The 23,748-nt window shown below is 41.5% G+C and overlaps 1 protein-coding gene across 1 annotated transcript in view; it reads right to left on the reverse strand.

The window, feature by feature from the left end:
- ajap1 (adherens junctions associated protein 1) overlaps positions 1 to 15,968 on the reverse strand; it is a 36,345-nt gene extending 20,377 nt beyond the window's left edge. Inside the window, exon 1 of the mRNA XM_066658732.1 lies at positions 15,226 to 15,968. Within this exon, the coding sequence (XP_066514829.1) occupies positions 15,226 to 15,967 (742 nt within the window). The 5' untranslated portion in view covers position 15,968. The remainder of the gene's footprint in view (positions 1 to 15,225) is intronic.
- Positions 15,969 to 23,748: the final 7,780 nt, after the last annotated feature.

A 23,748-nucleotide genomic window follows, 5' to 3' on the forward strand; every position in this document is an offset into this window, starting at 1 on the left:
TCTCTGGAGTATAAACACTTCCAAACAATAAGTCAGTTGTTATAGAAGGTGAATAAGTTACGCTTTATTTATGGTCTTGCAAAATCCTTGCTAATTATCAAATTAATGTAGGCTGTTAGTTACAGACTGATTCCACAAAATTAATAAGCACTTACTAACAGTAAATTACAAAAATGTTTAAAAGTCATTAAAAGACTTTCAGAAATGACTCAGCAAGGCAACCACGGCTTGATTGGCTTTTTGAAATGCGTCACTGAGACTCGAGTCATGACAAGCTCTACGCTCCAGCTCAGACTCCATCCTTGACTCTCACCACCATGATCCTCTCCAGTAATCTCAGAACTCAATTTAGTTTTTAATACCAACGATGGAATTTTATAATGTGAGAAAATATAACTCACTGAGGGAGTATAAAGTGACAGGAAATCATTTCAGATGAGATCAGGAGTCCATAAAGATTTCTCTTTATCTCTCTCTCTCTCTCATTCTATAATAAAAATGATTAACTTCAGGAAATTCTTATAGTCTCCCCCCCCCATGTGTAAAGCCTTTGTGGTCTGGATCAAACTATAGTTAAATCAATTGCCAAAAGCAATCAAACACTGCGTGTGAAATTCTAATGCGCTGATTTCAGAAGCTCGTTTCACTATCAAGGGTCTTTTCCTATCTACCTTTCTAATGAGATCCATCAGCCGGTTAAAAAGGTCAGCTCGGAGGCTGCCTCCTCTTCCCATTAGTCATTTGGTAAAGAAATATCCCTGAGTTAATGACAGAACTCCATAATTGAAAATTATGGCTGGTTGAAGAAGGTGTGAGCCTTTTTCTTAATGTACAATTTAGCCCAGGCTCTGCAGAGAAATGGACTCCAATTTAGAGACAGGCCACAGTTCAGAGGCATGCAGATGGAAAATGATGCCATTATCTTGAAGCCTGAAAGTGTTCAGTCGCCGGAATGGCCCGAAGAGCTAAACAATGTTTATTTACAGTCCTCACGGCAGGCTTTCAGAGATAAGGCTCTCAGATACACATAGATCTAAAGAAAAAGACCCCTCTAATGCATACTCCACATATACATCATGAATCTTTTATCATACATGATGTTTGAAAGTGTAATGATGAATGGACCAGTAGAATGTCTTCAAATAATGTGAAATAATTGTACTATAATTTATAGTTAAAGCTTTAGAATAAAACTACACTCATTAAGGTTTATAAATGGTTCAAAATCTATTTATTAATAGTTACTAAGTATGTTGAAAAACATACTTTTAATAGTCATTAATAATCAGTTATAGCACAAAGAGAGAAAAGGCAATGGTAAACAGTTGTTTGCCAAATAGTGAACCCACATTCATCTACACTGTTAAACTTCAGATCTTTCCAAATGTGTACGTTAACGGTCGACATTAAGCCTGTCAGCTTTATGACATATTTATTAATAAGTTTAACCATTAAATGAATTAACCACCAACATGATATTTTCAGTAAGTTCTCAGACACTTTCAGTATTCTCCTATCTCTTTGTTACAAATTAATTATAGTCATACACAAGATAAGATGTAAAATATCCTATGCCAATCGCGTATCGCTAACTTTTCACAGTGGTCATCAGTTAGGCACCTCCTCTCAATGGTGTTTCGCTGAATAAAGCCCAGAAGGCTCAACAGTGAATTCTGGCATCCCAGACCCACCCCACTCCAAGTCAGCTTTACAGTCCTACCTTACCCTTTACCATCAACAACTGTAAATCCACACTGGCCTCCCTGGTGACTAAGGCTGTACCTAGCCCCACTGGTACCGTTAATGCATGCTCAGTGCCACCAGCTCCATGTGAACTTTACATGCCACCAACAACCACAATAGAATCTCTACAGTACAATTAAATGTAAATAACATTTAAGGTGTTTACAACCTAATTAATAACCATGTAATTAACAGGGTTTTAAACCATCTATAACTTATTGTAAAGTTTTACCTATAAGATTTGCTTTTCCTTGAGGAATTCAAAACATGTACATAAGTCTGGACACCACTCACATATATTTGCTGAATTATTATAAAGATAATTAAAATAGCTTTACATGTTTAATATGTTAAAGAATTAAAAGGAATGTGTGCATATTTGAGGAAAAGGCCAAAGTGTAGAAAATATAGTTGATGTTTTGTGTATACACATGCTTATTTCTGGCACCTACCCAGCATGCCAGCATGAAAAATCATCTTTAACGCTAACCATAACACCACCCATAATTATAATCCTAAAACTGAACCTAATTGTAACTCTGACCCTAGCTATTAATCACAACCGTAAACCAAACCCTAATCCTAGCCCTAGCCCTAACCCTTATACTATTGCTATGATTTTAAGAGCAAATAGCGCAGCTAGTTTCAACTCCACAGTGTGATTGGTTGAGAGAAGTTCTAGAGGGGCATTATTCATTAATAAAAGCTCACTCTTAAAAACAATTGCAAACTACGCAAACTATTAAACCTTACCCCACATCTCAGACTGTACCCACTAGTGTCATTTCACAGTGTGAGGATGGATATAAATGCCTGCATGTCAGGGCATTTCTGTTGTTCTGTTTGTTATGAAATCTTTGCGCAGTGTGAAAGGCTATTGTCTGGCAGCGACAATATGTTTACAGCATGAAATTGGTCGCTGTGGATTATTTCAGTTTGTGCTTTTCATCAAGAAATGTCTCACAATATAAAGGACAGCTGGTGTTTGTACATGATTTGTGAAAGCCTATAAGTATATGGAGGGTAACACTTGAAAAGCTGCCACATCCCGTCAGTTGAGAGAACAGAGCAGATACAAATCTCACCAACAAGCAAAGAGCCATGAACCATGAACATCCAGCCACTGCTTCTCCATTTAATGCAGGAGAACAGAGGAACTGGGGGCTTCTTCAGAAGTTAGGCTCTTTGCTTTGTCTTCCATCTTTCTCCTTCTCTGCTTTCCTACCTCCCTCCCTCCCCCTCCCTCTTTGCTCTCCACCTGGCAAAGGGAAGCCTCTTATTGCACCCACTGATGCTTCACGATTGCCAATTAACGCTGATGTCAAAGTGTCAATCTCACTTGATTTCCACTGAGCAATTCATGGCAATCCAAAACACTCACTGGGGAGGAAGGGAGCAAAAATGAAGGGATGGGGGAGCAAAGAGTGGGCGAGAGACACAGACAGACAAAGGTAAAAAGATGTGGAGAGGGAGAAGAGCGAGGAATCATAATGATCACAATCACTATTTAATAACAGACAGCATGGATAAGGTCCAACAGTGCTGTAGAGTGGTTGTTCATACGGCTACATGACACCTATACTAGTCTTTATGTTGTGTCTTTGTCTACTTCATGCACAATGGGTTATGATGTCACTGGACGGATCTGTCTACACTGAAAAAAAACAAAAAAAACAAGGTATGATACAGGTACATTGCTGTCACTAAAGTTACAAAGAGGGAAAATGTACCTAAAAAGTAGGTGTTGTAAAGCCTAGTTTGAACAACCCAACAAAATCTCCCAAATTGAGTACATATTTTATGAAAAAGTGCATGCCACTATAGGCTTTATGTCTGAGAGAAAGAGAGAGAGAGAGGTGGTCAGTCCCCAGCCGAGGCGACTGTGATTATTTTCCTGAATAGATAATGAAGTTGTCCTGCATGAATCTACTACTTCTTTCCTCTTTCTGTGCTGCCCCCTGAAGCCAGAGGATATTCACCCTATTCCCAGAGAAATGACCCCTCCTACAGAGCCGGCAGCTTTTAAAGAGCTCATTTCTGACATAATGTATTAAATATTTCACGACGACACGATGAAATATCCTGAAAGACCCCGCAGAGACTCTGACACGATCCTCAGACAAAAAACCTCGGAATTATGAGCTCCATAAACCACAAAGAATTCATCTGCTTAACTTAAAATTAAGAGCACTGAAGGATGCGGACTGGATTTTTATGCTTTGTTTGAGCCCTGTTTATGATACATGCTAACGTCTTTTTTAATGTTAATAAAATATGTAAGACCCTATCCATAATATCCTACTTGGATCAATAGGAACTGAAGACTTGAGTTTAAGTCCCTGCTCAGGGAAAGCCGTGATCAGTAAGAAGTTACGGCCTGAGTTCGATTCCCTGCTCAGGTATGGCACAGATCAGTAACAACTGATACCTGGGTTTCCCTGCTCGGGTAAAGCTGTACATTACACACTATAGTTGAGCATTTAGATACGTGTGGAAAGAAACAAAGCAGAAACAGCTGAATGTGTACAATATGGCAATAATGCCACAACAATTTCACTAACTACTAATGTTACACAGCCAGCCACAGCTGCAATTACGGAATCTGTATTTAGTATTTACCTTTTTATGGATAAATACAACTTATTACAATATTAGTGCCATATTATTACTGACTTAAAGTTGAATCTAATAGACAAATATATCCCTCTATTTATCTATATTTATCTATTTAAGTCACCTCACAATGGAATCTATTCCTTCAAAGTTCTGATCAACAGACCTCACTTATATTCATCATAGTCCAGAATTCTGACTGGTAGAAAAAAATGTGGGGATATTAGGGGATAACTCAAAATGGACTGTGGAGAAAATATTGCCAGAGCTCCAGTAATTATCTTCATTCTCATCCTGCTGCTGTGTACCCTTCATTAATACCCCCCCCCCGAGTCATCGAGATGTCAAAACATCACTTCACCCAATTTCCTAAAAGACCTTAGTCTGACTCACTCTGAATCACATCTAGCCATTATTATTATTATTATTATTATTATTATTATTATTATTATTATTATTATTATTATTATCCACATTTTAAACACAGTACAGTTCTGTGGCTGCACTGTATCCATCAGTTTTCTTCATTCTGAGCAGGTAGTTCTTTGTTTGCACGCTGCCTACAAAAGAGTATCATAACGCATGTGTAAACAACAAGCAAGAGATTTATAAACAGTATTTATTCAAATTAAAGTTATAGACAGTTCTACTAGGTATAACATTGTTATAAAGCATCGCTATCAAATACTGAAACCATGAAGACATAAGCTTTGTTATGAACCCTGAATATTAGCTTTGTGAAAATGAGTGTGTTTTCTTCAGATCTGTGTAGATTTCCTCCTACTGTCCAAAACCTTGTTGGTAGGTGGATTGGCTGTGTGAGATTGCCCACAGGTGTGTGTGTGTGTGTGTGTGTGAGAGAGAGAGAGACAGAGAGAGAGAGACTGCATGATTCATATGTGATTCAATATATTGTACATAGCAAGACAGTCATAACTAATCCTCTAATTTATGACTTTCCTTTATGTAGAAAACGTGTATAACATAATAATAAATGTGTTGTACAAAACAGAGTGAGAGTTTAATAGAGGTGCCCTTACATTAGTCATTTGTCATGTTTGTGCCTCACACTATACTATAAATATGTTATGATGAAGGTGTCATGAAGAGAAGTAATCTTTATAAAACATAGATTAATTCAGCACAACTTAATAACTATGCATATAAATCATTTATAAATGCTTTATAACTTGTTCAATAATGATCCATAACCCTTCCAAATCATTAATTAGCTGTTATAATGCATAAAATAATCCATGATCTATCAATGAAGGTACACCTTATTTCAAAGTCACTCTTTCGAGGCGTATGACTGTGTTATGAAGTCTCTGTGCAGGCAGCCTGCTCCCTATTAGCCTGTATTCCTGGAGGTGTGATAACAAGCTGGTGGAGAAAAACAGCAGCAATGTGTGAGCTTTAAATCAGCTCAGCCAGACGCCTCCATCTGTGAGGATCCACAAGAGTAGCGCCGCCATTAACAGCAGCACAAATCTGGACATTCCTGAGCCGTAACACTCACACACACACACACACACACACACACACACACACAGGAAACAGCTGAGTCATGGCACATCAGTGTAAAGCATAACTCATGCTGTGACAAGAAAGTCACTGAGTCAAGGTTGTCACGTCTCTGAATCAAACGTCGGGATCAAATGGAAAATATCCCTCTCACTCCTTGATCTGGCAGATGGCGTCTTTAGGGGGAAAAGGCTCATGTGCAAAAAAACACACACACACACATTCGCAAAGCCACCAAGGCCTTGGAGATTTGGAAACAGCCGTAGTTCAGCAAAGAAGCGAGTGTATGTAATTTCCAAATAGCCTTGAATGTTGATTAAGTGACAGGGTCAGCGATTGTCTTTCGCACCTTTCCTAGTGAAACTGCTGCAATCAGCACAGGACCCTGCGAAGTCCCAGCATCACATTATTTAAAGTTTTAGTCGATATCGAGTCGGTTAGTCCCTGAGGTAGAGTATCACACACAGAATTCAGATTTGAGAGAGTTGTTTAAGTTGAAAAAGTACAGCAGTGGTTTTAAAGATACACTATCGTCACAAAAGGAACAGTGTAAATGTGCCTTTAAAAGTACAGCAGTGTTCCTTAAAGGTACATTACATGCTCTTTTCCAGAAGGAGATGTGAATATCTGTCAGCTTTCATTAAAGAACTGTGTAAAATGAAAGAAAATACAGCCTGGGGCCTATGTAATAAACACAACTTAAACATATACAAGTTTTATAAAATAGTACAAAGTTCATTCATCCATTATCTGTAACCGCTTATCCAGTTCAGGGTCGCGGTGGGTCCAGAGCCTACCTGGAATCATTGGGCGCAAGGCCATACACCCTGGAGGGGGCAAATAGTACTAAGTTCTCTAGAAGAAAGTATTGAATATATACCCTTTAGGGCACCGTCATAGTGACAACAAAAGGTATCAGTTTTAATGAAAGTGTAACTAAACATTATTTATTTTACCATTACATTTCAACTTCGGAAGCAGTGATAAGGCTCTGGGGTTGTATGTTGTGTTGGCTGTTCTTATATTTCACTCTCACACACTTATTTGTAATAAAAGGTTGATTATCGATAGCTTATTAATATTTGCTTAAGTACATTTAACTAGCAGAAAAATTCTACCAGATGTATGAATTCTAAACTTTTAATTATCATCTTCAAATCCATAAGATTTGATATGATATTGTTGTATTTACTCTTGTTTCATTAAAATATATATATATATAAATAAATAAACACCCAATATAAAATTAATTTAAATGTCATTCATTGTACCTTTACAGAATGTGATTACATTATCACTAATACACAGCAAAATGACAGCAATCTAAAGCTTTATAATCAGTATTCTGAACTCTGAGGCTTTTTTTGTCCAAGTTCATTAAGTGTGCTACATCTGTCCAAGATCTCAAAGGAAAAGTATGTACAGTAAAAACATATAGATTTGTTCCAGAAACTGTATAAATCAATACAGTACCAAACAACAAAACACCCTATCAACAGCTGAAGGCTACAAACGGCTTCTCTGTGCTCTACAAACTCTGAGTCCTTGGGAAACCTTTACAGGATTTTTTCCTATTTTCCGTTTCACTTTTTCTTCATTTGTGAAGAGTTCTTACAATTCATATTTACACCAGTGTCATGGCAACGGGTGTCATATACATGTTAGTGCACCAACGTATTAGTGTCACTAGTGTCACCAACCAGCAATCACCTTGACCCTAAAACTGAACCAGACATCACTCTGACTCTAACACTAATCCTAACTCACCCCAACCCTTACACTAACTCTACATCATACGGGTAGTTGTAGTAGAGATGTGTGCAAAGCTGACAATGACAAATTGGTCTAAGTTGCCAAACGTGTCTATTACACACTTTAGACATGCTAGCATATTGGCTAATTATGCATTAGCATGTCTATTTGGAGGTGGCACGGTGGTGCAGCAAGTAGTGTCACAGTCACACAGCTCCACGAACCTGGAGGTTGTGGGTTGCAAGTCCGGCTCCAGGTGACCCTCTGTGAGGAGTTTGGTGTGTTCTCCCCGTGTCTGCGTGGGTTTCCTCACATTTGTAGGTGCATTGGTGACTCAAAAGTGTCCGTAGGTTTGAGTGAATGTGTCGCCCTGTGAAGGACTGGCACCCCCCTACGGTGTGTGATCCCGCCTAGTGTCCAGTGATTCCGGGCAGGCTCTGGACCCACCACGACCTTGAAGTGGATAAGCAGTTACAGACAATGAATGAATGTCTACCACATATTTTAAGGTGGAATGGTATGTTTGAGTAAGAACCTGACTGTAGCTTATTTGTGGTTGAAGATTAAATTGTCTGAAAGTGTTTATTCACTGTTTGAATTATCACGAAACTCATATGAAACCAAGATGTTTAGTTTTGTAGCACTTTTGGTATTTGTTTACATTGATGGAAGGTTTGCCAATGTCAGTGAACTTTAGACACAGAACTCAGCAACCATTTTGTTACGGTACTTGGTCATGGTTTTGTCATCTCTTGGGCAAGTGTTAAACAAAGTCTTTCACCAATTTTGTATGGTTTACCTGTTCTTGCAATTCTAAAGCTAGCATCATGAGATGTTTCTTGGGATTTAGAAACTGGGGTATTGTTTATCGTGGATGTGCACTGCTTCAAATCTTTAAGTTGATCTTTGCCCATATGGTATTTTTTAAATTAATACAAATTAACTCAAATTACTATTATTTAAACAAAATTATGAAAGCTAGGATGGACTGCTGGACCAAATCTTGGTGGACAAATTGTTCCTGATGTATCTTCTAAAGTCAAGGTTATTAATAGTTAGTTTGAACACTCCTCAACCTCCCCTTATGGCATTTTACCAAATAAACCCACTCCAGAAAACCCACTGCTCCACTGCTGCATGCTCAGAGGCTTTTCACAACACTCTGGCTGACTGTTGGCATTGGTTATGTTGACTATATGTTATGTTATAAGACACCAGCTGCTCCAGTGAGTGTTGGTAATGTCTGGTAATGGGCACAGCACTCATTAGAAGAGATGTATAGAAGGTTTTCACACTGCGGAAGCTACTCCTGTAAGATTCAAGGGCTGTTAATCAGTGCGTATTCTTTTATATATCACAGCGCACAGTTACAACTCAGAAGAACTTAATTGCATTAGCTGTTTAATTGACTATGTGATAGTTCTCCATTAGCTCCATCGTGTGAAGAGGTTATCTCCATCTCATAATGTATCAGATAAGCCTGCGGTAGAGAGCCGATACATTTACTGCAAGAAAACACCATCCTTTCCATTAGTGAGGGAGTAAAAACTCTCAGCACATCACTGGATCCTGGCGGTGTGCTGGATTTCAGAGCTCCATTATATGAACCATCTGATATCATGGAGAAACAATACGTCCATGGAGGTCTTCAATGAACCTTGTCCTTTGTAGACCGCCATTTTATAAAATGGGAACTTCTGAAGCAGCTGCCCATGAACCTAAGACACTTGTCAATGTGTGTTTGTAATATCTTAAGCTGAAATCATCCCATTTGTAGTCCTCAACATTTTCCTGTGCATAATTATTATTGTTCATTCATTCATCCATTCATTGTCTGTAACCTAGATTCAGAAGAATGTGTTCTAACTGGATCCACAAAGAAAGACAGAGAACACCCCCCCCTCCACCACCACCACCAATAAGTGCCACACAGTTTGAATACCCCTGGCATAAGGTCATCACAAGCAATGCCAAGCATTGACACGTGGTGTATGAAGGTTCAGGATTGATGTTCGATGTTGGCCCTGCTGTTTATGTGAAACCAGATTAGCCTGAAATGACTCTGAAATGTGGAAACAGGCTGGAATCACCTTGACAGGGATTTTTGTTCCATCAGGAAAAGTCAGCTTCTTCTCAGAAGTGGATAATTATAGTGTGCCTCCAGGCAGGACGTGCTTTCTTTCCATATATGAATAAGTCATACAAATGCAGACGGCTAATGCGGCCAGTCGGAGACAAATCCAGAATCTGACAGGAGATAAAAGATAACATTTAATCACGGGCAGGAGGTTTTGTCTGCTCTCCTCGCATACATGGAACATGAGGCCGGATCGACCCCAGCTGGCGGCGCGTGTTTGGCCTTCCTGATTCCCTCTTTTTAAGAACTCTGTTATTACATTTACAGGAACGTGGCAAAGGCAGCTCATTATCCAGGAAAGTGTCACAATCATTAGCTGGCCTTGAATTATCACAACTTATTGGTTTAAACGGAGGAACACAGCCTCCATAGTGAAATATGTGACATTTACTGTACATCACTGAACTCCATCATGTTTATTATAACGGTCATAATGTATTAACATGTTATTGCATATGACACAATGCTCAGCCAACATTCTACTGAAATCAATAGGCAGTTCACCCTGTTTGCTGCAGTAACAGCAAGCTCCAATCTTATAGAGTAATGCTTTACTCAAGATGATGGAACATTCTTGTGAGGATTTGATTGCATTCAGCCATGACAACCCATAAGTCTTATCAACTCATACCAAAGTTACACCAGAGCATGCAGTATCACTTCCACAGATTCCAAATAGCGTGGGCTTCATACTCCTCTAGTCAACGCCTTGGGACACACACTAGTTATTAGGAACAGTGAATATACACATTTGCTGTGGATGTTGAGGGAGAAGAATGTGCTGATCCTTCACTCCTGCTGGTCCAGAGAATAAAACAAGCGATCTTTCAGTCTCTAGCCCACTTCTCAGACCTTTAATCCACGGCTGCCCCAATGATGAAAAGAAGTAGCGTAGATTTTCATAACAGTTCTATGTAATGTTTGCAAAAGATTTTTTTGGAATTACACAATCACAAAGTGAGCTCATTTTCCTTTTCCACTGGTGGTTTTGCTAAATCCACACACACACTGTCTGTTATGAGGCTGAAGAATAGATACAGAAACAGTGCTGAAAACTTTTCTGGGAGAATGTTACACTAGAGAGAATCCTGCTGTTATTAATCTGAAGTGCAAAAGAAGTGTTAGTTTAAAGGGTCATTTTTTTCATTGCTGATTAGTCATAAGAAAGACATGTATATAATGTATACTACATTCACCTATGTGAAGGGTGGACTATAATTAGTACACATTGTATGTATGAATCTTGGGAATGGTCTGTAAGTCTAATTTGTGAACTTACCTTTGTTCCAGACTCACTCAGTCAGAGTCTCCTGAGTGAGAAGCTCCGGATTAGGCTCATGTTCAGTATATATGTATGAATATATAAATATATATATATAAGATTCTGTCAGCAGCTTAAGGCTACAAATGCCTTCTCAGTGCTCTACAATGTCTGTGTCCTTGGGAAATCATTACAGGCTTTTTTTTCCAATCTTTTTCACTTCTGTGTTTTTTTTTTTTTTTATAACATTATATTTTTTAAAACTGAAGAGCTAGGTTTTCTTCATTTGGAAAGAGTCCTTTTATTACTAATTAAGCAATTAACATGCAGCCTTAGTCTGGGTCAGCGGAGAGCAAGTATTGAATAGCTAAAATGAGGGTTTAAAATTGGGAAGACATCAGCTTTTCTTTGCCTTATTGTCACTGGCCTATTTATACGGCTGAAAATAAGACTGAAATTAACCTCCCATGGCGTATTCACTCCCAAGAATCCCACCACCCTGCCTCTATTACTTTTAAACACACAAATTAACATCACCCTTGTTTTTGCATGATGCATTATGAAGCAGTGTACGAATATAAGCACATGCGCTTCCTGAACTAATTAAACTTTCTGCAGTGAATAGAGCACACCGGTCAAATTATTGCAGCTGCAAATATCCGGATTATGCTACTTGCTGCACATAGGACATGAGAATGAACGTCCTGGACTAGATCAAGGGTCAGTAGATAGATCAACAGGCTGTAGATAGATAGAACATGGTGTATTTGAGTTTCATTTACTCACCACTACACACACACACACACACTATTTAAGGGTACAAATAGGCAGTATATTATTCTCTGCTACAGCAATAGCTTCTACTCTTCTGGGCAGGCTACACATATTGGTCAATACATGTTGGGGCGTTGCTGTGAGGATCTGATGACATTCAACTGTAGCAGCACAGCTCCTGAAATTCATTTCACAAAATCCAATATGTCCAGTCTCACCTGCACGGCTCAGTTTCTAAAATGCAGTGCGTCGTTTTGGTGCAGAGGCTGTAGATTCACCCACACAGTGCACTACGTAGGAAGCATGGAGCAGTTTGAACGTCCCCGACGGTGCTGGCTGATAAGGATAGCACTAAGCACATGTGAACAGGCAAAAATTCACATAAAATCCGATCTGACTGTTCACATTCATGACGCATGCCCATGACTCGGATACAAATCAGATCAAGGAGCACATGTCAAAGTGACTCAAATCTAAGTTGAAAAGCTTGGTAATGTGAATGTAGTCTCTGTTAACACCCCCTTCTACGTTTGTCTGATCCAGTTTAGTATCCACGGCAGTGACTGGATAATATATATCTGTTGTTTATCATCCCGTATTGACCTCTGTGCAGAAGCAACAAGCTGTGAATGCACGGTATGTAAATTAGTTCTTGGAGAAGACAATAAAACCTGCACTGGCTCGTTTATTAAGCGTGAATCCATTTTTATGGAGACGTTAATATTAATTTCCTTCCAGCCTCATTTGATCGAAAGTGCCCTGGTGTGCAGATCTGGTCAAACTGATAACTTACAGCCTCTGTGAAATATTTTGTCAGATGTAAAGTAGAGGACAACGGCAATCATGCTTTGTCTGCAAAATCAGTGCGTGTCTAATTGTGTTCTAATCTCATTTTCTCAATCAAAAATGAAATAGGAACAGATGCTTACATCTATTTTCAAATAAAAGTATTGTCACTTGGGGAAAAGAAAAATTGTCTCAAGTATATTTAAGAGTAGCCAAGCAAAGAACAGCTTGAGCAGAATTACAAAAGAAACAGCTCAAAACCTGCTTAAGTACAGAGTAAGCTCTAGAACTGCTAGGGATTGTTTCCGAATACCCAGCCTCTGCCAGGACGGAGCAGGAGCCTGGACGAATCTGTGCTTCTCTCTTTGGACCCTATTGGTTTAAATTAAACTGATAAATAATCCATAAAACTGTGGTGTACACATAGTATCACTAATCCCAGTAAACATTTAGCTGTTGATTCAACGTTGAAATAACGTAATGACTGCCGTCTAATCAACGTTCTCTCAAGGTTAAAAATGAAAGTTGAAAAGACGTCCAAACACAGACATTGAAAAGACGACTATTAGACGTATTTTGGATGTCCATTGACGTTATTAATTGGTCCCGAAATAAATTACTTGTATAAAAAACGCATTTTGGACGTCCACTGGCGTTATCGATTGGTCACCGCTTAACTAACTTATTAAGATGGATTTTGGACGTCCATTGATGTTTAAAATATGTCCTTGACAGACAGACTACTTTTAGACCTATTTTGAACGTCCAGGGACGTTCCTTGATTACTGGGGTGACATTCATTCCTTCGTTAAATCATCTATATCCTCTTCATCCTGGTCAGGGTCACGGCATCTTCACATGCACAGTAGGAATACACATGGAACAGAGTGCCAGACCATCACAGGGCATCACACACTCACCCAGTCACTAGTGAGCACCTGGAGGAAACCACACCCACACAGAGAGAACACCAAATTCCTCACAGACAGTGACCCGAGGAGAGGATCAATCCCGGGACCCCGAAACCCTGGAGATGTGGTAGTGACACTACATGCAGCACCACAATCTAACATGACAGTGCTATTATATACAAACAATAATACAAAGTGTCACTGATGCCATGGAGCTTTTGTGTAATTTTTAACCATGAGTGAGTGAGTAACAAACAAAAAAAGCCACTATAAGAAATTTGCATCAAATAAGTAGTAAATATTACTGTCAGCCCCAATACTACAACATCCCACAGACTGCTTCAAATCTCAGCTCTGGCAGGAAGTCCCTGTAGCACTAATAAGAGTCCTTGGGCAAGACTCCTAATCCTCCATTTGAATCTGTAACAGGATTAAAACTCTAGATATCCTTGGATAAATGTAGATGTCTGAAATGTACAGCTCTACCAAAACTGTACTTAAATACATGTGCTACCCACCACTGGTCACTGCACTATTTTCTGTGGTGGCCATGGACCAATAGATCTCCTGCTCCCAGAGCTCAACAGGCAATCACATGACTCCAGCCGAAGGGTTCACATGGATACGAGTGACTCATACCCAGCAACTGCTTAGCAATTGATATAAAAGTGCAGCTGAGTCCAGGTCTTCCAGCAGCTGCGAGGCCGAGGCCGATCATCACCTGCCCCACGCAGCTCTACAAACTCAGATCAGCTTCCCACGTAAAGCACAAGGCACACAGAATATATTAGCGCTCTCATAGAACTGTGCTTTGCCAAGAAAAACAGAATTAAATTACGAACTGGACCTAAACCTGCTCTTATACAGCCTCACCAAGATTAGGAAATCCAGACCCATCCATGCCCCCCATTCCTCAACACACACAGATATACATCAGCTGATCACTGACCAATAATATCAGCTCCACTGACCACTTGCCCATCTATAGCACTGCGTACATTGCTAGCCCTCTTTCACCATGTTGTTCAATGCATGTATGATTCAGTTGGTGGATCGTTCTCAGCACTACAGTGACACAAATGTGTTGCTGAGTGGATCTGACACAGCAGGGCTGCTGGAGAACAGTCCACCAACCACAAACATCAGCCAACAGCGTCCTGTGTCCACCGGTGAAGGACTAGAGAGTGACCAACACAAACTGTGCAGCGACAGATGAGCTACTGTCTCTGACTTTACATCTACAAGGTAGACCAGTGAGGTAGGTGTGGCTAACAGAGCGGACAGTGAGTGGACACAGTGTTTAAAAACTCCAGCAGCACTGCTGTGTCTGATCCATTTGAACACATACTGTGTACACTGTGTCAGTGCAGCGCTAATTATGAGCCAAATCATACCTGCTCTGTGGTGGTCTTATGGTGGTCCTGAGCACTTAACAACAGGGTGAAAGGGGGATAACAAAGCATACACAGCAACAGATGGACTACAGCCTGTAATTGTAGAGCTACAACATGCTCCGGATAAAATGGACAATAAGTGTAGAAACGAGGAGGTCATTTAGATATTACGACAGCAGTGGAATGACCACCCCAGGGCCCACACCTTAATGCTTTGGCAGCCAAGAACAGAAAGGTAAGAGTTCATGTCCCACCAGCTTAATTTTCCTAAACCAACATAAACATCTGGGAAACATCTGCACAGTACCATCCACTCCATTATCCTCCTACCTGGCGTGTCCCCAAATGGCTTCGGTGGCTTGGCAGTCACCCCAAGGTTAATGGTGGGCTGTGTCGTGCTCAGCCTCCGGGGATGCATGGTAGTGACCACCGCGTAAGTCCTTTGGGGGCTGCGTGTGGTGGTGGTGGTGCTGAAGCTAGTTGTGGTGGTTGTGGTGGTGGAGGCTTTCGTGGTGGCTGGGGTGTTGGGGACTACTTTAAGCTCATCATCCGCTCCCGCGTCCGTCCCCGTGGGACCCCATTCGATATAGCCTGCCGTGGCGTTCCTCCCTTCCTGAAAAGTGTCATAGCTATCCTGCTTCAGCTGCCTCCTCTCTCGCAACAAATGCTGCAAGATGTCGGTTTTACTCCCCTCCAAGAACTCCAGCGATTCCCCGCCCTCTGAGGGGCGGGTCTTAGAACCACACCCTTCACAAGGGTGACGTCTGTGTCTTTGTGCCCTCAGTTTGGACCCCAACCCCCATAATCCTCCACCTCGGAACCCAGGAGATGGGACAGGAGGTGGAGGGGCACTCCGTTGCCAGGTGCCCAGAGTCCTCCAGTGTTGGGCGTTAGGGGCATCCTGAGTGGGAAGGGGGCGGGGCCTAACATGGGGCACAGATTGAGGCAGTAACTGGAGCTGTAGGCTCTGTCCCACTGGAGCACATAAATACAGATCCAACGTGGAGTGGATGAGGGCGAAGAGGATCCACATTCTGCATCCCAGCAGGCCTGAAGGTTTCAGAGCAGCCATGGAACTGGAGAGAGAGAGAGAGAGAGAGTGAGAGAGATGAGAAGAGATGTAACTGGGCCACCTTGACCAAAACTTAAGAGTGATTCCATATCCTCCGTCACCTTCAAAAACAGAGGATGGAATCTCTATGTTCTTACACTTTTAAAGAAGCACTAGGTTGCATTCTCACCTTGAAATTACAGCTTGAATATCATTGTGAGTTTTCACTGCCTTGTAAAATGAAGAATAGAGCCTCTCACATAGCTCCTATGGGCTCTGCACTGCAGAAACTGCACTATGTAACTTTTTGATGAGGGTAGGAAACCACCCCGTTCCAATTTTACTTTGATTTCAGGACAGTGCTGTAAAAGTGAATTACGCTTAGCAACTGTAGGGGGAGCCCAGGTACCACAATTCCGAATCTTACCTAGTGTTACTTTAAAGAAACTTTAAAGTGTTCCTACAGTACAAAAATAGCACTGATGGTTAATTGACAAATATATTTATAATCTACAGTAAATATAGAATATGGTACAACACACCACACACCTTGCAGACAGTGACCTGAGGTGAGGATCAAACACACAACCCCAGGACCCTAGAGCTGTGTATCAGTGACATCACAGTCATCACCTGTAGTTCAGATCCTGTCCTCAGAAAACCATCAGCCTGAAAATACTGCTCCAGCCCTAACTAGAAAAGAAAGCATCTCTGCAATCATCGTGTCCTTTATTGTGAATGTGGTTTCACAGTCTGCTGGCTTTCTCCTCAGGCTCCGTTCTGCTTCATGACTCGCTAAACTCTTGCAAATGGGGCTCTAATAATAATTAATTTTGTATTTCCCCTTCACATCGGAAAGGTCAGACACTCAATGCTTTTTGTAAGAGTCTGATAACCACTCCAATCTCCGCTGCCTTCTCTGATGTACTCTTTGTGCGCTGACCCGCTGAAGGATTCCTTCTCCGCAATCACAGTACAAGGCCGCGGCGCTGCATAAAGGAGTCACTTTTCCAGAAGGCTAATCCCACACTATCTCCTCTCGCTTTCCTCTTTGAGTTTTTGTTCTGTTCTAATGACCTAGCAAAGCCGGGTTTGATACAGTGTTACTTCGCCTCTGACTTTTTCTGCTGAATTCCGATGGTCCATTAAAGGGTAGCTACACTCATTAGCTTGGGTAATTCTACCTCTGGTTGAACTTTGATAAATGAGAAGGTTGATGTAGGCTGAGGTGGGGCTTCGCTCTTTTTTTTGTTTCATTTCCAAGACCGACATAGCGAGGAGACCAATGTGTCCTCAGAGGGTGGAGAACATTGGCTCATTAATTAGCATCATGTGGATTATCATTGTAGGTTGGTTTGGTGTGAAATGTCGCCATTTTTAACCTGAGGACCTCTGCTGAGATTATTATTGTCACGCCCTTGTCCCGTCGTGTCCGTTTTCCTTGCCATGTGCTCTCTCTTAGCACATGGCTCTGTTTGTTATTGTCCATGTCTCCGCCCTTGTCCCGCCTTTGTTCCGCCTCCTTGTCAGTGTTATTTGTATCCGTCCCCCTCATTATCTGTCTCAGGTGTGTCTTGTCTGTGTTATGTATTTAAGTTTCCTTGTCTCACTTCCTGTTTGTCGGTCATTCGTTTGGTTTGGTTTCCTGTGTCATGTTTCCAAGTCTAGTTCATCTTTGTATTGTTTCATTTCATTCCCCCAAGTCATGTTATTCCTCTTCCATTGTTGCCGTGTCATGTTACCCAGTCCGGTCTGTCTGTCTCAGTCGTTTCCTGTGTCATGTTATTAAGTCTGTCTGTCGTGTTTGCTCTAGCCCTTTGTGTTTAGTTTCAGATTTAGCACTGTGTATATGTTAAGCTTTAGCTATCTGTGTTTATTTAGCTTTCTGGGTCTCTGTGAAGTATCTCTGTCTAGGTCTTTAGTCTGTCTGTCTTTCCCGTTTGCTTTAGTTCTCCGTTTAAGGTTTAGTCTGTCTAGCTCTTTGTATTTTAGTTTAGTCTGCTTAGCTCCCTTTGTCTGTCTCTGTTAGCTTCCTGTGTGTTGCCTTTCTGTTAAAGTCTCTTCGTTTTGTTATATTTTGTAAATAAAATACTGTGTTTTAGCGAGTGCATCCGCCTCCGTCAGTCCGCCCCATGATCCTGACATTTATTTATTTATTTATTTATTTAATTTTAGAATATATTTTCAAATTTAAAACAAATATGCCTTATTATATCATAACAAAGTAACACAGTTCAGCTGTTAATAGAAGCCAGAAGTTTAAATCCATTGGTCATAGCACACATTTTAGGGGAGACCTCCTAGGAAATCTTGGGTGGTTGCTGGAGGTTGAGTTAATGGGCGCTAAAATGGGGTGCTGTTCTTGGAGTACGTGTAGATTACAACACAAAAAGGTCCTTGTTGAACATTCATGAAGAACAGACCGATAAAATTCTTCAAAATGGCTCTTAACAAAGTCCCTAACCCTTACATTCAAAGTGAAGATGGCTAACGGCCTTCTCTTGAAAAGCTGACATTTTGGTGATTTGACTTTTTAAACAGCAACAAAATATAACATTCACCTCCCCAGCTCATTTTCACCAGTGAGTGTGCTTCACAATATAAAACAGCCAAAATACTGACCAAAATAACAGGACTCGCCCTGTGTGGGTGACCCACTCTATGAAGCATAAGCTTTTACATTCAGGGCTTTCAAAGCTATTTGATTCCTCATCTCCAGTAAAAAATAATATATAATCACATTCATAAATATATCTGCTACATATTAATGACAGAAATAATTAATTGCTCTTCAATCTACCCCATAAAACAAGCCTACTAGCATTAGCATGATAAAATGTCATTTGTTTTAACAGCACTAAAGCTGTTCTTACAGTGCGGTTGTGTACGAGTCTTTGGCGCTCTCTCTCTCTCTCTCTCTCTCTCTCTCTCTCTGTCTTTCTCTCTTTGAATGCAGAGGAGTTTGTATTGATTCCGAGCTGCAGCTACTTCATCAAGGTATATCTGTAATCTGTACTGTCCTTCAGAGAGCCCAGCAACGGTCAGAGGCTAATGTAGAGGGATTAGCAAGCTCACACCCACATTCACTTAGCACACACTCACACAAACAAAGCGGTAATGACAAGGGGTGGGCAATGTGATGACACGCTATTTTTATGGTCATAAATTTTTCAATATACAGTACACTTGTCAGACGAACTCATGGGAAGCTTGTGTATGTCTACAACACCAAGCAAGTGCATTTATCATAATGAAACCCAGCAAGTCCGCTAGTAAGCCTCATGCTAATTAGCCAAGCACATTTCTCAATCAAAATGCCCTCCTGTTCCCCTTCGCTAGGCTAGCCACAGGGAGCTCATGCAGTTGCTTAGCAAACGTTGCAATGCAAAGCCTTTGCTAAGAAATTCAAACACTGGTGATAGCTGGGATGCCCTTAGCTTGTTTAGTAGTAAGCTAGTAGGGCAAAGTAGCATTATTTAATGTAGCTTTAGCTGACATGCTAAATGTATGAACTGGAATAGAAGGGGTTGGGGGAGGTTGACAAAGGAAATGCAACACATTTACTGCTGCTACAGTCCATGTTTATGCTTAGTCCATCCATTTTGAAACCAGAGATGATGCCCTAAACCTACCCTGTCCCTATGTGGGGGAAACAATCGGGAGCGTAACTTTTGGGCGAATCCCATTTCTTATTTTTACCCCTACTCTCAGTGTTCAAGTGTTTCTCCTTGGAACGATGATATTCAATGTAGTGGTTAAAATCTTTCCCTACGAAATGAGGCTCATATGTTCAAGAGCCTGATACGTCATCAGAAAACGAAAAAGAACAGGTCTTCATTCCAAGGATGCTCTGTCTGCTCTGCCAGTCTGCAGTGATATCAGAGTAGCACAGGTGGTCATAAATTGTTTAGTTACATTTAGTGTATCATATGTCTTCAAAAACATTTGACAATCATATATTATGACCCACTACTAACTCTCTGAAATAGAAGCAAATTTCAGCATTTTTTTTTAAACTACCAGTTCCACCTTCAATTTTGCAGTAGCATCAGGCGCTAGATTGTAATTGCATCATAATTTAAGGAGGAAATTGACAGTTTCAATTTAAATACTAAGACAGCAAGTTATTAGTGATGCTTATGAAAAACGGATCATAATTTATTAAAATTATGATTAAATTTAATTAAAATTAATATAATATAATGGTTGATAACAAGTTGATCTGCTACTTGTTGGTGGTAAACATGACTGACTGCTCTGACCGTTGCACTGACCATTAGTAACTCCATCTGCATTAGTAGGCACTGTGGCCTACTGTTGATGATTTTAACAGACGTTTCTACTTTCTTCAGCTTAGACTGGGCTTTGTTGTACAAGCTGAAACTAAACAAGCGAGCCATAAGAAGGATAGTTGGGTATTCTACAGCTTATGTGAAGCCCCTGATTGCCTCATCTCACCCTGCTTTTCCCTCTTGCTCTCTCCTTCACCCTCTGTCTCCCTGCTGAAAATGCGCATGTGATACGTTAGCTGACTGAAGTGGGTCGAGACCCTGGGTCGGCTGCTCATCCGAGAGCGGGTAGCTCATTATGAAGGCCGTGGATTCCCTTCAGCCCCTTCAGGTGTTTCGGGGGCCAATGGCACATGGCCTGCCTGCATCAGCGCAGTTCCTCAGCTGGCTTCAGCTAGAGTCCGCACTAATTTATCCCATTAGGGGGGTAATTCCTGTCGGGATGTGTCGGCTGTGTTTACATTAACCGAAAAGGTGTCAGAGGTGATTTTGCCGTTTAATGACCGTCTGTTCTCCGCTTGTTAATAAGACGAGGTGAGCGCAGACGGATGCGGAAACATGCAGGACTCTGCCTGTGATCCTAATAGGGTCTAATTTCTAATTTGATGGTCAAGAGGAAGAAAAGGAGGAGAGGGGGAGGGATACAGGGAAGGAAACACTGAGTTTGATTCAGAAGCTCCAAGTTTTTTGACTCATCCAGCTTTTGTCCAAAATTGAGTGGCTAATCTACTTGTAAACACCCCTCAGAAATGGTTTCAAGATTGATTTCTAGAATCCATCATCTCCTCACAGCTGTGCCCTGCCTTTAAAGTCCAGTTATTTTCCTTAAAACATTCACCCCTTTCACTGCCCCATAGGTAAGTCGGGGCATACACTGTGTGTCCAACCATGTGGACGCCTGCTCGACCAGCCTAGGCTTTCAAGACTGAGGTTTTACACAGCTGTTTTTTCTGCTCTCAGAAAGATTTACACCACATGCTGGTACATTGCTGTGAGGGTTTGATTGCATTCAGCCGAAAGAGCAATTTGTACATACGCATCCAAAACAATGTTAATGAATTAGATTGTGCAATATATGAAAAATAAAAAAAGGTTTTATGATTGATGTAATTTTTGCCATTTCACATTTCACAGCAGGTAGTGTTGCAGTCACACAGCTCCAGGGACCTGGAGGTTGTGGGTTCGATTCCAGCTCTGGGTGACTGTCTGTGAGGAGTTGATGGGTTCTCCCCGTGTCTGCGTGGGTTTCCTCCGGGTGCTCCGGTTTCCTCCCACAGTCCAAAAACACACGTTGCAGGTGGATTGGCGACTTGAAAGTGTCCGTAGGTGTGAGTGTGTAAGTGAATGTGTGTGTGTCTGTGTTGCCCTGTGAAGGACTGGCGTCCCCTCCAGGGTGTATTCCCGCCTTGCGCCCGATGATTCCAGGTAGGCTCTGGACCCCCCGCGACCCTAAATTGGATAAGCGGTTACAGATAATGAATGAATGAACATTTCACCCCCTAGTGGGGTACAAAGTAATTGCATGGAGGCGGGGTCACATCCCACGGTTTAAATATCTCTGTCCTACACTCTCAATAAAGCTGTTGGAGTGGTAGTGTCACAGTCACACAGCTCCAGGGACCTGGAGGTTGTGGGTTCAAATCCCGCTCCGGGTGACTGTCTGTGAGGAGTTTGGTGTGTTCTCCCTGTGTCCACGTGGGTTTCCTCCCATGATCCAAAAACACACGTTTGGTTATAGGTTGATTGGCAATAAGTGTGTGTGTGTGTCACCCTGTGAAAGACTGGGGCCACCTCCAGGGTGTGTTCCTGCCTTGCGCCCAATGATTCCGTGTAGGCTCCGGACCCACCACTACCCTGAACTGGGGTAAAAAAATTGTATTATTTATGCCTTTAGTTATAAATACCTCCCTCTCCTTCTGTTAAAGAGTATGTAGAAATACTTGGTTGTGCCATTTAAATGTATACAAACACTAACTGAACTGTAAAGGAACACATATGAACTTGTACCCCTTTTTTTCTGACAGTGTAGGAAAGCTTGAGGCTGCTGGAGGTGGCAGAGTCGGTGGGGACAACAGCGGACATTATCCGTGTGGATCCCAATGCCAGAGTGCAGTGACAGGGACACTGTACTGAATTAAATCCACAAAACGGAGTCCGTGATTCAGAGACATGCCCTGAAACAGAGTAGGGATTTTAACCTGATGTCCTGCTAAATCTGTTATTGTGCTCACTTCTGGCCTCCCTAATAATCCCCATCGTTAAATAGACTCGTTCACTCCCTCTCATCTCCTCTCTGCCTGAAAGCTGATGTGTGGGGAACGTGCTGATGTGGATTGGTTGCCATTAGGATGCTGCACATTGGTGGTGATTGAGGCAACTCCCTAAAGTTCCAAAGAAAGTAAAGAGCTTTGGGGGTCCGCTCAGTAGCTACACAGGCAGATTGTGAAGTTGTGGGTGGAGCCAGGGCAGATGAGACCTGCAGAAGCTACAGCGGAGAGGGATTCAAAACAAAGCGCTTCTCTCAACAATTCCCTTATGCTCCTGTCAGTGTTTGTTTGCACTCCAGCACTCCAGCGATCCAGCATTACTCCTAAGAGCGAAAACACAGCCAGAAAAAGGGTCTTATGTTAATCTTACCCCCCCCCCCACACACACACACACACAAACACACACACCCCAATTCTTTTACATATTCATAATCATGAAGTTGAAGTGTTCTGGGACTGAACAGAGAGGAAGCTACGGAGGCAGATTGAGATTCAGAGTCAGTTCGCTCACAGCATGGAGCCGAGGAGGCTCTGAATAATGCAGCCGCCTTTCAATCAGCTCGCCTGTCCTGCCTGTCCGATAGAGAGATAGAGAAAAATGTGTGTGTGTGTGTGTGTGTGTGTGTGTTTTGCACATTTTTCAAGACTTAAAAAAAAAACCTGACTTCATGAAAGGTTTTAAAGTTAAAGATAAACAAGACATGTTTGGATTAATGTAAGCACCACCAGGACCTGACGAGCCATAACATTAAAACCACCTTCGTTTTCTACACTCATACAGTATAGAGTACTCATACCTACTTTGAGTACCTGCTTTGGGGGTGCTGTGGGGGGTCCTGAGCATTGATGAACAGGGTGAAAGTGAGTGTATAAAGCCCACCCACACTGGCCCATGGTGCAGTGGAACTGTGTGCTTTCTAAACTGAGACATTTCTCTCTGACCTCACTAATATCCTTGTGATTGAAATCCACCATCACATCCTCTCAGCAATGGTTAGTTGTAGTTGTAGTGCAAAGCCTTCCCAGCAGAGGACACCCTGAAGATAGCTGGGTCCACACACCTTCATTGCCAGCTGTGCTGTCCCCCACTTTGTATGATCATGGGTTAGTTGGACATTGACTATAAAGGCAACGCAAGGACTACAGAAGAATACATTAATTAATATGAAGGCAATTCACACACACACACACACACACACACACACACACACACCACTCAGGCAGAGGACTAATCTGATAGAGTGTG

The sequence above is a fragment of the Hoplias malabaricus genome, unplaced genomic scaffold (genome assembly GCF_029633855.1).
Source record: "Hoplias malabaricus isolate fHopMal1 unplaced genomic scaffold, fHopMal1.hap1 scaffold_96, whole genome shotgun sequence".
Taxonomy (NCBI): domain Eukaryota; kingdom Metazoa; phylum Chordata; class Actinopteri; order Characiformes; family Erythrinidae; genus Hoplias; species Hoplias malabaricus.